The sequence below is a fragment of the Thermobia domestica genome, chromosome 18, assembly GCF_964235325.1.
Source record: "Thermobia domestica chromosome 18, izTheDome1.hap1.1, whole genome shotgun sequence".
NCBI classification, from domain to species: domain Eukaryota; kingdom Metazoa; phylum Arthropoda; class Insecta; order Zygentoma; family Lepismatidae; genus Thermobia; species Thermobia domestica.
In genome coordinates this window covers 57565112-57582236 of record NC_137471.1, presented here as the reverse complement: position 1 = coordinate 57582236, position 17125 = coordinate 57565112, and the positions used below count along the sequence as shown (strand labels likewise).

The window sequence follows — 17125 nt, the reverse complement described above, 5'->3', positions numbered from 1 at the left end:
CTATACGAAAAAATAGGAAGTAATACGTTATAAAGTACTGATTTTTTTGTAGTAGTTTATTACGAGACAGAAATATAAATGAAATGCCTCTGTATTAAGGTTGTGAACTTTCCTTTTTTTCTTTACAGCATTGTTTCGCACAGCAACAGTGAATCACCAAGAATCTATTTTGCGGGACTTCGACTATACGTCGAAATTTGAATATAGAGGGTTTGACTCTTTAAATGGATGCCGTCGAATAAATTATATGTGTGACGAATAAAGCCCGATATTCCTCATTGTGTTGTAACAAAAAAACTATCATCTGATACCTACCAAGCCACTCTGTTTCAGTTACTTGAGAACAGGGCCTCCTTGGATGATAACAAATTTCCTTTTCCAAAGAGTTCACAATACTTCATTTTTTGCGGAATATAAAAATATTAAACAGTCTCTACAGCTACTTCATGAAGTTAACGCCAATATTGGGCAAAATATCGCTGATTTCTTGTATATTCTGCCATTTGCTTGAACTATCGAAATACACACAACAGAACAAAGAAGTAATGCATAAATAAACCAGAAACAGTATCTCGGCTGTACATATTTTTCTAAAGAAGAAGATGATGGAATGTCTTTCATCGATGTTGCGAAGCTTCAAGATATCGGTGGAGGCTGTAATATTATTTTAGCGGATACTATTAAATGATTGCTCCTCAAACTAACTTTGGCAAAACTGCAACGGATTTATCTTACCCTACGACATATAAAACAATAATCATGCTTGTTGCACTGTATAATTGCAAAACATGGTCGCTTACTCTGAGGGAAGAACGCAGACTGAAAGTATTAGGAAATAAAATCCTCAGATTAATATTTGGACCCAAGAGGAACGGGAATGGGGAACGGCGGAAACTTTATAACGAGGAACTGCATAATTTATACCGTTTACCAAACATTGTTAGGGTCATCAAGTCTAAGAGGCTCAGGTGGGTAGGTCCTGTAGCCAGAATGGAAGAGAGTGGGAACACTTTCAAAGTTTTTACTGAAAATCCAATCGGAAAACGTCTAATAGGAAAATATAGACGCAGATGGGAGAATAATACTAAGACGGGTCTCGCAGATATAGGAATACAAAGTAGAACCTCGATCCAGTTGGCTAAGGATAGAAGTCAATGGAGAGCTTTTGTGAACGCGGAATTGAACCTCCGGGTTCTATAGGTCATATAGCTAGTTAGTTTAGTTATCTTACTCTATGTATTTCTATGGCTTCCTTTCCGTTATTATACCTGTATGATCTGGACAGCTTTCTTCCACTGTCGAGCATTGATAGCCGCTTCTAAAGCTTTGATTGTCTTGCCAGCTTCAATATAATGATTTATAGCCGCATCGAGTTGCTTGTTTCCTGCCAATTCATCTCCCCACTCTTCCTCCAAAACTACAACCTCTGAAAATAAAAGATGAATAAATTAGGCCACACCCCGATACATGGTGACTGAGTGTGAAGCATTGTTATTTTTGCAGTGACAGTTAACCATTTTTATATAATGATCGTAAAAAACGTTTCGTTTAGTCTGTAAATAGTTGTGGCAAACATGTAAATAAAATCTTAATATTTTCTTCTGAGGTCTATTCTCCAAATGAAGCTTTCAGTATAAGGAAGGGAAATATTGGATCATAATAACTAAATCAACGCAGGTATGTAAAATAACTTTGATTTCTACACAATATATGCCTGCGTAAACATAATGAAAACATTAACATATCATATCCTAATACTTACAAACTTATTTTACTATACGTCAATAATATAGGTGTAAAATAATCTTGTCTCTTTCACGTTTTATTCAGTCATACCTTTCAAACAATAATGGGAATCAAGTATTCTTTACCGCGTTAAATTCAGATTTTCTCGCATGGGGGAGTAAGGGACAGCGATTTAAATTCGGAAAGTGTCTGCATTATTAGTCATACAGACCAGTAGCAGTTTCTGATGTAGAGCTACCGGGCTACAGCACGCTTCCTATATTTGTGTAATTGTGTTAGATTAATTTTAATTCAAAAATTTTTATCCATTCATTTGTTTAAACTGTTCTTTAATTAACAAAATACAGAAGTTTCCGATTACGATCTTGTTTTCTGAGCGTGGAGCGCGATTATCAGCGCCTTCCACAGTGTGAAAGTTGTACTAACGAACCGAGCGGGCTCTACTGAATGGTGCCCGCTTGAACTATACAAGCCTACCCAACAAGTATATCTCTAGCATAGAGCAAAGATATCAATATGTCTCGTACACTTTCATTTTTTTTTTTCCGCCCAGAATAGCTTCCACCGTGCTGAGCTAGGTTGAGCCCGAAAACATTCTGCGCAAGCGCTAAGTATTCCTGTTTTTCGCTTTCTTTTTCTGCTTGCTGACGGCGCTCGCCTCTCTGTTTTCTTTCTTTCTTTTTTTTTTTTCTTTCTTAATTTAAAAGAAGGTCAGGGAGCCACAGAACTGTCGAAGTATATATATTAAATGAATTGAACATTTTTGATACAGATTCAGATCGTAGCAAAATTATAGCACAGACATTTGATGGGGCATCGGTAAAGAGGGGAGGGGATCAATTCTAGACTGCGCGGGGGAGAACAATATAAGTCAGAAATTGGCCAAAATGAGGTTAGTCAAAATTGGAGATCTACGTGTCATGCTCCACCTTCAGTTAACTTGGTGTAGGTCAATTCTAAACGTGAGTTGAATAATCGCGTCTTGGTACTGTTAGTACAAGTAATTCATACTTATGCTTGGTAAAATAAAAAAAATAGCCTGCAAACCTTTTTTTTTTTTTAACTCACACTGTTTCTCCCGCACAGTCAAGAATTCATGGCGTACAATCTAAAATTAAACAGCACTTTCCTTTGGCATTGTTACGTCCATTGTTACGCTCATCAACTAAATTTGATAATGGAAAGAGCTGCATTTCAAAATCAATCGGCAAAGTTTTTTTTTTTTCTTTTTCTGTAGTCTTTCGGGATTTTCCACATTTCTCCTCCCGCTCTCCACCGCGTGTGTCTCTTTTGGAAAAAGTGGCTGTACGAGTATTTCGAGTGGGTCAGCTACTCGATAGAATTTCAAGTCAATAACCGTCAATTCCGTCTATGAAAATTTAAATGTTTTGAAAGAGTGCTTTTCAAAAGTAGAGAAATCCGCATCAAAAATTACAATACACGAATCTCGAGCTCTCCGTCGTATTCTGGAAGACAGTGAATTCATGTTTTGGTTAGAATTCTTTCACAAAAAAATGCCCCATGTGGATATTTTCTATAATCAAATTCAGTGCAGGCAAACTGATAGGTCTACCATCAAAGTACAAACAGCAGTTAAAATTCATTTAAGCCATTGAGAAAATTCGGAATTCACAGACAATATTATGACAAGTGATATGGTTCTTCCAACAGTTGGTGAAAACAAATGTGGGCGGATTGAATCTTGCAGAGTACCAGATGCCAAAGAAGTATGTGATCGCATTTCTGCGGAGGCGCGAAATCGATTTGATAAAACAAGCCATTTGGATACCGCTAAACTTTTGGATTCTGCCAATTTTAGTGATTTTTCGAAGAAATTTTCGGAATTCACTTTGGACATTGCGGTTGAAAGCTACTCAATGTTAGATAAGCAGCGACTTCGCACTGAGCTTTTGGTTCTGTCAGCTTATTTTTAATAACTTACAGAACAATTTTAGCAAAATAACAACCCTTTTGCAAGTGATCATACCAATGTCCACAGCAGAGCCTAAGAGATGTTTTTCATCTCTAAAGAGAATTAAGACATTCGTGAGGAATTTCCTGGGTCAAGAAAGGTTAACTCCATTGTCATGCTCTCGATAGAAAAAAGTTTGATCAACAACATGCCAGATTTCAACTCCAAGGTGATAGAGAAGTGTACCAGCATGAAGAATCGAAGGATAGATTTCAATTTCTGACTTTAGTGGGTAAGTACAAGTATATACATACATATGATCAAAAGTATCCTGACACCTGGCTGAAAATGACTTACAAGTTCATGGCGGCCTCCATCGGTACTGCTGGAATTCAATATGGTGTTAGCCCACCCTTAGCCTTGATGACAGCTTCCACTCTCGCAGGCATACTTTCAATCAGGTGCTGGAAGGTTTCTTGGGGAATGGCAGCCCATTCTTCACGGAGTGCTGAACTGAGGAGAGGTATCGATGTAGGTCGGTTAGGCCTGAAACGAAGTCGGCGTTCCAAAACATCCCAAAGGTGTTCTATAGGATCCAAGTCAGGACTCTGTGCAGGCCAGTCCATTACAGGTATGTTATGGTCGTGTAACCACTCCGCCACGGGCCGTGCAGTATGAACAAGTGCTCGATCGTGTTGAAAGATGCAATCGCCATCTCCGAATTGCTCTTCAACAGTGGGAAGCAAGAAGGTGCTTAAAACATCAATGTAGGCCTGCGCTGTGATAGTGCCACGCAAAACAACAAGGGGTGCAAGCCCCCTCCAAGAAAAACATGACCACACCATAACACCACCACCTCCGAATTTTACTGTTGGCACTACACACGCTGACAGATGACGTTCACCGGGCATTCGCCATACCCACACCATGCCATCGGATCACCACATTGTGTACAGTGATTCGTCACTCCACACAACGTTTTTCCACAGTTCAATCGTCCAATGTTTACGCTCCTTACACCAAGCGAGGCGTCGTTTGGCATTTAACTGCGTGATGAGCAGCCACTCGACCATGAAATCCAACTTTTCTCATCTCACGCCTAACTGTCATAGTACTTGGAGTGGATCCTGATGCAGTTTGACACGCAGACGAATAAGACAAAAGATCTTTTAAAAAGAGGTGGAAACAGTGATGGTTAGTTCTCTCTCTCTCTCTTAACAAAACTGTACGTTTTGCGTAACTCCTTTTTCAGAAATGTAATCTGTTGTTCATTTATTCTGAAACGTTGTTTTCCTCTTACTACTGGAATGAATGCCTTGATAATGATTTAAGGGCAGAAACTGACACATGCTGTTTAATAATTAGACAAGAAAACTTGCCAGTGACTGTCTTGTTAAAACCGCTCTACAAAGTTTCGACAGATACTTCTGCCTTCGTCGTTAAGTCAGAAGTCGGAGTTACTGCAAAATTATATCATACTAGAAAAAGTATATTGTCATCTTATACCTATTTGGAAATTATTAACTGTGAAACGATGCGATCAATCACCTTTAAGAAACAAGAACTGCTTTTTTAAAAAAATATTTATGTATAATGAAGCTTCCTATCTAGGATAAAATATAATACTTACAATTCCACTGAATTGAGGAGAACTTTGCAACGTAATTTCAATACGCGATTACAGTTATAATTTTCAAATGTGAAAGCACTTGTATAAAGGGTGTGTGGGGGAGGAAATATGAAAGGAAACTCCACCTACACACAAGCCGTCAGAAGAACTAAAGTGGGGAATTTAGCTCAGTTCACAGGCACTGGATTCGGACGGCTGTCCTTTAAAGTAAAAGATCATTGGGATATTAGAGTTAATAACGAAGAAATTCTATGAAAGAAGAGAGACAGGGTTAGGGTTAGGTTTATCGGTTAGGGAAGGTGTACCTTCATGACGTCCGGGAGTCCGTTGGTCCCTCTCTGGTCTCCTGGTATCTTGCTATGGATCTGGTCCTGGACTATTGGCGGGATATCGCGGGCATCCGCCAGTTCGTAGGAGAAGTCCGAGATTAGCTTCCACTCCGCACCGTTACTCCCGGCTTCAAATCTATATCGCTACTCCTCGAGACGGAAGTAACCGGGGCTATTTAAGGAGGGCCCCCAGGCTCGGTGACTATTCTGGTTGATATCGAAAGCGAGTCCCAGACGTCATAGGAGGTGTGGTTTTAGGTGTTGGGAGGAGACAGGAAGGTGTCTCTCGTAACTTTATTACAATAAATACATAACATTCATAAATTGCTGATGTAGCAAAACAACAACCAGTTGACTGTTGACAGTTCAGGACGCAAGCACTCTACACAGAAACTCCACAAAACACAAATAAAATTAATAGAAACCTGTCACCAACATTATTGTCTGCATAACTCAATGCATTATTAATAACAGTCTTTGTGAATCGAAGCAAAGACACATTGATTCCTTTACACTCCCCCGTCTGGAACTGAAGATATATAAAAAAAACAAGTTTATTTTATATCATCGTTCATTGGATAATATGCACCACTAAATTGATAATCATGTGTATATATACTTATCACCGAAGAAAAAAAAACACCAAAATAAAATGAAAACAACACAGAAAACAAAAAAAAAAATGTTAATAATTCGATATTTAGGTTAGAAGTTCCAGTCTTCTTCATATTACTGCACTTTTCTTTCTTTGTCTTTTGCGTTAAAAAAAGGACAAAAGCACACATATCCATATATATATTTGTAAACACAATAAACGTTCACTTGACGTATAAAGAAGCGTTCATTGAAGCACATGTCCATGTAAACACAAAAGCACGTGGAATTGTTTATAACCACGTAAGACCTTAAGAAAAATTTGCTGACTCGGAGCCCTTGAAAATATATCGGTCAGTAGTCTTTGACGATAGCACTTCTAAGAATGCAGATGGCCTTCTAGGCGGAGGTTCCAAAAGCTTCCACTAGACGGTGCTGTAGTCTGAACAAGTGCCATCACCAGCCGGCATGAAGAGCAAAGCAGAAATGTGTCCAGAGAAAAAATAGTCTATTAGTGTTGATGGACGAAGGTGGCAGCGAACCGGCATGAAGAGGACAATAAAGGTATATAAAAAAATAGGGGGGGGGGAAGTATGAAGTGTTAATTGCAGCTTAAAAGTGGTATATATCAGGCACGAAAATCAGTCTCTGATGAAAAGTTCAAAATGGCGTCGGGGGACGCTATCCTCGTAACGGTCCATCCGAAGTTACTATTAATGCAAAAAATACTGTATCTTGGTGGAAAAGTAAAACAGTGATCCACAATCAATCCATATGTACTCGATGTAGCATCCTGGGGGCGGTGGCCTCTTGAATGTCTACGATGGATGGTAACCTCTTCTTCATTCGCTGCTTAATGAAGGTATGGGAGGGAGAAAGGAACAGGTTTTAGGTATGAAATTAAAATAGCATAGAATTGACTAGAGAGAACTGAGACTGAGTAGAATGAGAATGTGGGAGGAAAAGTAAGAAAGGGTTACAAAAATGTAGTTGCGGTAAGAAAATAAAAAAATTTAAGTAGCTGGAACGTAAGTGCAAGGCTAATCTTAGTACAGTAGAAAAACGAAAAGTAAACGTACGGGGGAAGAGAAGTAGAGGAAGAACAAGACAAAATTTAAAAAGAAACAAAAATTAAGCATTAATATGACTTGTAATTGGTGCCCAACGACCAAATAATACCATACAACACAGAATCAACACAAGGCAATCTTGGAGGGAGGGAGGGTGTATGAGGGTGGGACCAGAATAATCATAAGGCTGAAACCATTTCCTGTTTCAGCTAATCTTCTCAAAAACAGGAACGGGGCCAGGTTATGCCGCCTAGCACTCGGCTAAAAAAAAATATTATGATTATTCCAGTAACATGGGGGGGGGGGGGTCGGGGGCACAAAAGGGGGACCGAAGAAAGAAAAATTAATGTAAAAAACCAATTGTATGTTTGAAATGTACGTACGCTAGGTTTCATTGTTGAGGTGGTAGGTATACTCAGAATCAAAATAATTGTGATCCCAGTAGAAGTTTACTTAAATTGATGAAACGTAACCAAATCCAAAAAAAATTGGATTCTATCCAAATTCTATCCAAAAAAATTGGTAGGCAACTAGCGGCAAAACTACAAATAAGTGAGATAATTACGTAAGAAATGAGTTTTTGTAGAATCTCGTGTGTCGTTGATCATAGGGCGAGATTCCGAAACAGATGTCACTGTAGATAAGGGTAGACATTGCTTATCACTAATATTTTGACGGAATCGGTCATTAAAATGCCGCTTGTATAGTTTATAAAGTAAGAGAATTCCAATAGATAATAAAGATATCTCGAGCACGTGGACAACAACCCAGGCGGTGTCACGGAGTGAGAAGGTTTCTTCCGCTCTCACTGCTAAAAAACAGGAGCTAAAAGCCAGAAGTATCTAAAAAAAAAAAAACAAATGTCTAAATAAGCATGAAAACTGATATTTTGTATCGCTTAGTGGCTAAATCTAGTACCTCCTAAATCTTCAGGGCTAAATCAAAAGCAGAAATTCTAGGGTAAAATATGCATGTTTCAAGACTGCTATTATCCAAAAATAGCTGGGCAAAACGTGCCCACTCAAATAAGGTATCGTAAAAAAAGGGCATTGCAACACTTCAACACAAAGGAGAATTACTCCACAAAACTCAAATATTTCTCTTGTCCGAAAAATGGACACATCACGGAAAATAAACTTCACAAAACTCCCTTCTTCCCTTTTTGTGTTGAAAAAAAAAAAAAACCACTAACTTGACCCATTTAACATAAGGTGGAATTTGACTTCAGACACCAAGGACAGATAAACTAAAACGTCAATAACCTGACAAATCAATCTGTCACGACACAAACAACACTGTATGGTCCTGTAAAACAAAATCATCCCGGGAATACTATGATAAAACAGGAACCAAACAACAGAAGCAAATTCCGATTCAAACAACTGTGAGTCATAGGTCCAAACAAACATAGACACAAAATAATGCATATAACGATTCTGCTTATACATAAAGAAAGAGAGAAAAAAACTTAAGATTCCCTGGGTTGTATAGAACGGACTTGACGTCTCAAATTACATATCAAGAAACACTGAATGAGCGTTGCCAAACTCAAAATTACGACTAATATTGGGATCACAATAAAATAAGTAGTATGTAAGTTATTAAATCGCTTAACAACAAACTCAGTATGGTTAATTTTCAATTTCTGTAATTCCATATCTAACTCAGTAAGGGTTTTGATAGACGCAGAAAAATTTAGATGAGGGAGAGAAAAATTTAAATCAATGTTCATATATTCATGTTCCATATTTATCGTTTTCCGAGTGGGTAAAACCATATTTTGAATAAGCACTGTTTCAAAATTGTCATATACTATAAATTGAGTCAGGTTAATTCCATATTTGATAGGGGTAGTATGTAAAATATTATGGGAAGTTCTAGAAGTTATATGACCTGGTACTAACGAAGAAAAAAGTAAGCCTGCTGGCGTATATAAATGAACAAATTTTGCATCAGAAGGAACAATTTCTAGGTTGCAAAAGGTTAAATTCTGATTAAAATATATGTCCGTAAGACATTTTGATCGATTATTGGCGCTTAAACCTGAGGTTTCGCAAAAGTATAAAAATTTCTTCCAAACACACTGTTGATTGTCAATTTCTACAAAATGATTATCTGACAAGTAGGCCTCTTTAGGCAACGAATACCTGACAATCTTGTTTGTCATTAAAATACCTAGGTTGTGAATCATAAAACGCTGGGAAATTTTATCAGGAGTAACTACTGGTGTCTTTAACATTAGATCAATGTTCCAGGAATCAAAATTGAAGTTTATAAGGAAAACTGAAGATACCGTATAAAATAGACCAATATCGTGTGGGAAAAGAGTATCCTTTAGAATAGCATGGCTCTTAACTAGAGAAAGTATCTGAACAGAATTTAAAATACGATAGGTTAGTTGATTTTGTAGAATATCAGTTAGCATCTCGGCAACCTTACGTCGGGATTCATAATAATTTTGCATAATCCACAATCGTCTTTCATGGGTAATCACATCGCAAAGAAGGTTCGAAGTCTCGTTTTGAATTTGGAGTACGGCATGCTTGACAGCCAGAACCACGCCACGTACTATTTTCACTTCATTATTAAATGCTTTCTTAATGTTCTGAAGTTCGGATTTCAAATAATCATCGTGGTCTTGTAAAATACTAAGGGATTGCTTTATTCGTTGGGTCTCAACAAAATTGTAGGAAGAAAATCCAAAAGAGGATATTCCTAAGAGCCATGAAACTATGGAACGAGTAGGACGGTGTTGATGCATACAGTGTAAAGAACTATTCGAATACTGAAATGCACATGGTATAACAGCTTGTAACTTAGCATAAAAATCTCGTTCCATGGTAACTACATCATTAAAAGGATTTACTTTGTTCTCACATGAAGTAATGTTTAAATTTGAAAGATGAAGGTCCAAATGTATACGTAAAGTAGTATAGACAGTGTCCGTTGTGTGCACAGCGTATCCTGCATGTGAAATGGCGATACCTAATTTTTCCAAGGTTGCTTGCTTGCGGTAGTCTATATCCCACCCGGAAGAAATACAGATAACTTGCAGAGGAAAGAAAACTAATACCCAATACATCTGAAATAAGAGAGAAAAAAAACTCATTTCAGAACCATTGTATTGAATAGATTATACTTGTTACTATTATTGTTAACCCATTTATCAACCTTTACTATAAGTCAAAACTTCTCTATTTCCAGGTACGTCATCTCAAATTATTGTCAGTGAAAAAAAATAAGAAAAGACAAGGGAGAAAAAAAAGAATTCTAGAGGGATTTCTTCGGTTGCACGAATGGTGGTGGTAACTTGCATGTTATTTTTTTCTTTGCTTCTGACACATACAGCAGGACGACTATACATAGTCCGTCCATAACATACACGTACTAATCTATATTATAGTTCCCTGGTAGGCCAGTAACAAACTAATCTAATATAATTAAAATATGTGTTCTCTTTCAGGTCTATTGTGGAAAGTATACATGCATCAATCGCTCGTACGTTCGTTGATTTTCTTTGTCAAATTGACAGAACACAACCATGTCCACCAAATCCAAATTCTCTTCCAAGAACTTCCGTATGCAATCCAAAGCAATACGGCATGCTTCTTCCTTGGGAAAAAAGAAAATCCCAGTCGCAATGTTTGGAAAGGCTATGGATCTAAAGCCACTTTTCAATGCGAGACTTAAGGCTTTTTCATAGCACGCTTGTAGTTTCCTTGGGTTCTTGTCTGGTGGAGCACTAACGTGTATGACGTAGGAGGCAGGGAGGTTATAGGCATCGGTGACACAAACATCTCCGACTTTTAGATGACTAATCTTCTCGCAGTCCTGAAGTAAGTCTGGTCCAGCAGCCTGGTGGATCGCTCGGTCAACACCTCCACGTGGCTCCAATGACGTGTTCGTACTGTTCACTATACAGTCTCCGGAGAGCGAGGTAATACTCCCAAAATATAGGGCTATTTTCTTGTTGATTTCGTGGTTGGCTGAAAACTTTGGGCACATTTTATCTTTTAAGTTTGAGGTGGGGGAAGCCATGTCGTACCAAGTCGGTAGGTCCACCATAGAAACTATATCCCTGACAAACATACAATGAGGAACAGCATCATCTCTGTCCAAATTTGGTTCTTCAACTAAGAACTGGGCGAAATCACCATTAACAGCTGGTAACTCGGGATCCTTGGCACCTTCACCTAAGACAGTAGGGGAAGAGGCATCTAGCTTCTGAACATCCTTTTCAGCATCTTTTCCTGGTGGGTAATACTTTTTTAAACGGTCAACAGCGAAAGAATCAATCTTAATTTGCCCATGTCCTGTCCGAAACTTTACATAGTAACTGTTGTCATGTTTCCTTCCTTGAATTATACCTGGACCAAAGTATTTCCCTGAGAAAGCTTTGCAGTTACCTTTCTTAACGGTTGAATCAAAAATCCAAACCAGATCGCCTTTCTTAAAAGTTTGCTGTTTCTTCTTTTTGTTGTACGATTTAGCGGAAATCAAAAATCTTTTATACAAGTTATCATGGGCTCTTTCCCGTATATATCTTAAACGTTCTAAACGATCTTGGTTATCTGAAAATTGACACTGTGTGTCCAACATGGCAGAATGTAACAGTTTAGGAGAAAAACCATGGAGGCACTCAAATGGAGAAATCTGCATACTCAAATTACATGTGACGTTATAGGAAAAAACAATCTGTGGTAAAAGTTCAATCCAATTGGACTGGTTATCTTTGTCCAATGCAAGTTTCAGTTGCTGTTCAATATGTCTTATGGCGACTTCCACCTGACCTAAAGAATAGTGTCCTGCCACATCTGCAAAGTGTAATTGGATATCAAAGATATTACACAGTTCCTTGAAGACTTGACTCGTAAAAGCTGAGCCACGGTCGCATGCCAATTCAGAAAAAAGACCATACTTCAAAATAACTTGCTCGTACAAAAATTGAGATACAGAAGCAGCTGATGTATCGGGCAAAGAAGCAGCTATACAGAATCGAGTTCCCTCGTCGACACAAACAACCAAATAACTGTGTTTAAGGATGTTGTTGCTGGGGTATTTCCCGGAAAAATCTATATATATCCTATAGAAGGGTGGAACGCTGGGATGGGTCTGTAGATTTCCTAGAGGCTTGCCACTCCTCTTCTTCAACACTTGACAAACAATACATTCCTTGCACTTCCGATAGACAAATTTCTTCATGTCCAAAAAGTATACAGACTTTAATAGCAAATTATACGTTTTGGAAAATCCAGCGTGGTTTGCTGCGAGTTTTTCAGCATGGCACTTCTCAAAAACTCGGTCTCTCAAGGACAGTGGCACAGCGACTAAATGAACTTTTCCAAGAGGCGTGGAGTTGACTTTGTATAGGGTAGAGTTCCTCATGGTAAAGTGTGATGCTCTTCGCTCGAAAGCAGGATCCTTGTCAGGAGCATCCTCCAAGTAGGCGATAATCTTGCTAAAGTATTGATCTTCTCGTTGAGCTTTTCTAAGATCAATAGCGTCATTATCTTCAATGAAAAATATACGGGGATCTGCCGCACTTGCGTCCTCATCGGTAATATCACGCTTGTGGTTAACAAAACGGCTGAAAGCATCAGCCTCCACATTGCTGGCTGCGGCGACGTGAGATATAGTAAAATGGTAAGCTTCAATTTCCGTCAGCCAACGAGCTAGTTTTCCAGTTAAGTTCTTGCTATTCTTTAAATATGTTATGGCTTTGGAGTCCGTGTGAAGGAAAAAATGTCTTCCCAAAACAAAATAGCGGAAAGAACGCAAGGCATATAGCAGAGCTAGGAGTTCTAGATGGTAAACAGACAGATTCTTCTCAGCAGGCCCCACTGCACGGGATGCGAATGCAATAGGCACCAGTTCAGATTCGGGATCTTCGGATACGGGTTGTTTTGCGACGGCAGCCAAACCTCGGATCGAAGCATCCGTGTATATGTGCAAGTCACGTTCGGGTTTATAGGCCAATAAGGTGGGAGCTTCCAAGATGGCGGTCTTCAGCGCTTCAAAGGAATCCTGCTGGGATTTACCCCAGGTAAAATCAACATCCTTCTTCATCAACTTCTGAAGAGGATCAGCGATAATCGCAAAATCCTTGACATAACGCCGCAAAAAGGAGCAAACTCCAAGAAAACTCTTGACTTGTTTCTTCGTCCGTGGCCTCTTGTAATCTCTAATGGTGTCCAACATCTTATCGGAAACGGACATCCCAAAACTCCCAAGCTTGTGGCCAAGTACGACCAAAGAGTGGTGAGCGATTTTGGTCTTCTCGGGGGACAACTTTAAACCTCTGGAACGAAGTCGTTCAAACAGAATCTTGCATAAGTCGAGCATTTCAGCCACACTACTGGAAACTACATAAAAGTCGTCCACATAATACATGATGTTTGATGAAGGAACTCCAGCAAGCGTTAATTTCACCAACCTATTCAACGCTGCGGCACTGGAAATGTGCCCCATCGGTAGGCAATTGTATGCATAGGATCCGAAGCCTGGAATTGAGAATCCTGTGCACTCCCTACTCTTCTTAGTAAGCTTAATTTGGAAGAATCCGGCTTTCATGTCGGAACTCGTGTAAAAAAGCTTTCCCGCCATGCGTCCTAAGATGTCCTCCATCGGTGGCGTCGGATAATTACAGGGCATCGATTGCAGGTTTAAAAATCTGAGGTCCGAAACGAATCTGAAGTCTCCAGAGCGTTTTCTGACCAAAATAATAGGGTGATTCCATGGGGAAGTCTCTGCCGAGATTACATTCTGACGTAGGAGAAGATTCAACTGTTTTTTGACGACATCTCGAAGGTGGTAAGGTACTGAATACGGAGCCTTGTTCACTGGGGTCTCATCAGATAGCCTAATTTCATGTTCAAAGCCTCTAGCGACGCCCACGTCTGTGTCCGACCAAGAGAAGACATCCGCGAAGGAGCGGATAAGATCGTAAAATTTTTCCTTGTCCTCCGGGGCGAGGTCTTGATTGACGTCCACTCGGGTGGGATCACACATCTTCTGTGATGCGGCTAACTGCTCTGGTGGTGGGGTGTATTCCTCCGTGGTGTTTGCCACAACTTCATCCGAATCAACAGGCACCTCCTCAAAGTCCTCTGCCAGACCAAGAACTGTTCCCATGCGTAACTTCACTGGGGTGGTGGTGGGGTTGGTCACATAAACGACTGGTGTCTCACCATTTACCAGAACTCGTGGGATAAAAATTCCCAATAACTCTTCAATTCGCTGAGACGGGGACAACAACAACTTTTTTCCGGTAATATCAAGCGAACTTCGGAGACGGACCAAAGTATGTGACCGCGGTGGCAACACAGTATTTTCAAAAACTCGAAAAACAGGAGTAGAACAGCTAGCAATTTTACTTGTAAGGACTTTGGATAAATGCACCTCCAAATTTCGCCTCGGCAATGAACGAGACGGTAAACGACCAAAGTAAGAAAGAGTAAAGGTATTTCTATCATAATCAATTAAGGCTCTATGAATATTCAAAAAGTCAGCTCCAAGCAAGGGACCATAGTCAAAGTGTGGAATAATTCGAAACACATGAGAAAAACGTCTCCCATTAATATCAAACTGGAGAATCGCCAACTCAGAAACCTGTATAAACTTGCCAGTAACACCTCGTAAACGAGTATTGATGCGATATCTCCTAGCACTTTCCGGTACTAAATTGGAACCGACGCAACTGACCTGGCTGCCAGTGTCGAGCATAAATTCAGTCTGGACTCCTCCCATAATAACACTGATATGAGGCAACTCATTCTGGGTGAAAAGAGGGACCGTAATTCGGAGAGAATGGGTAGCAGTGGTCCAATTTGCTACCCTAGCAGTTAGTTTAAAGTCGCCCTGCAATATCTAGCGATATGATTAGGGCCTTTGCATCGAAAACAGATAATAGGTCCCTTTTTTGAGGAGTCGTTGTTTTGGGACGACCCTGTATTTGATTCGGACCGGTTAGGATCGGTTTGGGGCACATGAAAACTATTGGCACCATTATCATTGTTTTGTTGCCTGTTATTACGTGGAAAGTTTCGTCTATTGTTATTTCTTCTATTGCGTGAGCCATTGTCATTGTTTTTGTTTTTACTGCCATCAGAAAAAGCGGATATTTGCAACGTTAACTTAGATAATTGTTGCTGTAATTCAAGCAAACGGCCATTGACGTCATTACTCTGCTGCGTTTGCTCTCGTGGCGAGTCAGCAGCTCTAACAGCTGTTTCCTGTCTATATGCTGCGTCAGCAGCTGTTACATAAGGAAGACTGTCTGCCGGCTTATTGCTGACCAAGGCAGACTGCAAAAGCACTGAGTTCTTTTTAATGAACTGATCCAATTCCTTCCTCTTTGTCAGCAATCGTGCTTTTTCCTCTAATATTAACTCATCGACGAGTGCAGCGAGATTTTCATATTCTTTTTTAATAACAGCACGAAAATATTCAGGTTGAAGACCTTCGATAATGTACTGTATTTGTGCTTTTTCTGAGGCTGTAGGATCTGATCTAAGAATGAGATCCTGTTTTGAGTAAACGTAATCCATCACGCTCTCATCCGTACCTTGCTCTCGAGCCCTCATCTGCGCAACAGTAAAATGGGGAAGCGCATGATCTTTAAAGGTTTGACGGATTCGTTCTTTAAACTGGTCATAATTCCACTGCGCAAATTCGGGTTTCGATTCAATTGCTGAATACCAATTTTCAGCACCTCCTTTCAGTAATGATCCTAAAATTAACTTCTTACGGGCTCCTGTCCAGCCGTTGACTTCGGCCACAGTTTCGTATTTCCTCAAAAATCTGTCCACATCCTCCCCGAAACGAGCATAAAACGGCTCAGGTCTAATAATCGAATTCATATATTGGACGGGACCTTCGCCTCCTGCATTATTCGCTGCAGATGCCATATCTGATACTTTAGGACTTAAAGAAATGGAAGAGGACCCAGAAATCTCAGAGAAGGTATCGGATAAACGTAACTGCCTACGTAAGTTATACAAATATTGGCGCGTAACCTTAGCGGACTTAGGGGAAGAACACGCGGCAGGCTCAAAATATACAGTATCGCTGTGGTCTAAGATTTCTTCTGTAGGCACACCTAACTCCTCATGTAAGTAACGCAACATAGACAAAAATCTCTAAGAATTTGGGCACACAACTACACATCACATTAATACTATAACTCAATAATTAACTTAAAAATAATAAAATAATACCGAGAATACGCTAATAGACACAAAAAAATAAGAAACGCACTATACTTCGGAAAGAGTTAGGAAAAAAAAAACATCTCGCCAGGACCCAAGTGTCATGCAAAAATAAGAGGAAACATAGGTGAGCTATTTTCCAATTGAGGAGAACCTCTCGGACTCTAGCGCCACTACGCCCCTAAACGAGGAAGTCAGATCGGTCAGAAGTTCCATCTAATCGCAATGACCTCCGTGTGCGGACTCGACCAAAAGGCCTCGACGCTAGAGTAGTACTTTTTCGCTCGAAAGTAAGACGCACACCAAAAGAGCATTCACGATAGGGTGAAACCCTCCTCGTACAGTGCTACGCCCTTAGCAAGGTTCTGCTCGGGGTACGTCCATACCTCCGCAATAAACCTCGCACAGACTCGGCAAAAATGCCTCACTGCAAAAGTAGTGAAATGCGAAAGACCCAATAGACAAGAGAGCTTATTGGCCTCCACTCTGGTGAAACCATCCGTCTGTTGCGGAGATACGCCCAATAACTGGTCTCGATCGGGGTGCGTGTGCTACACTCCCGCAAGAAAACCAGTCTAGACTCGGCACTGAAATGCCTGCTCCAACAACAGCTATTGGCCAGAAAAGAAAACAAGAAA

At 39.8% G+C, this 17125-nt stretch overlaps 1 protein-coding gene across 3 annotated transcripts in view; it reads right to left on the bottom strand.

The window, feature by feature from the left end:
- Oseg2 (intraflagellar transport protein Oseg2) overlaps window positions 1-17125 on the bottom strand; it is a 151355-nt gene that overhangs the window by 74407 nt on the left and 59823 nt on the right. For all 3 annotated transcript variants that reach the window (XM_081746560.1, XM_081746559.1, XM_081746562.1), the window contains one exon: window positions 1269-1426. In XM_081746560.1, coding sequence (XP_081602686.1) covers window positions 1269-1426 — 158 coding nt within the window. The remainder of the gene's footprint in view (window positions 1-1268; window positions 1427-17125) is intronic.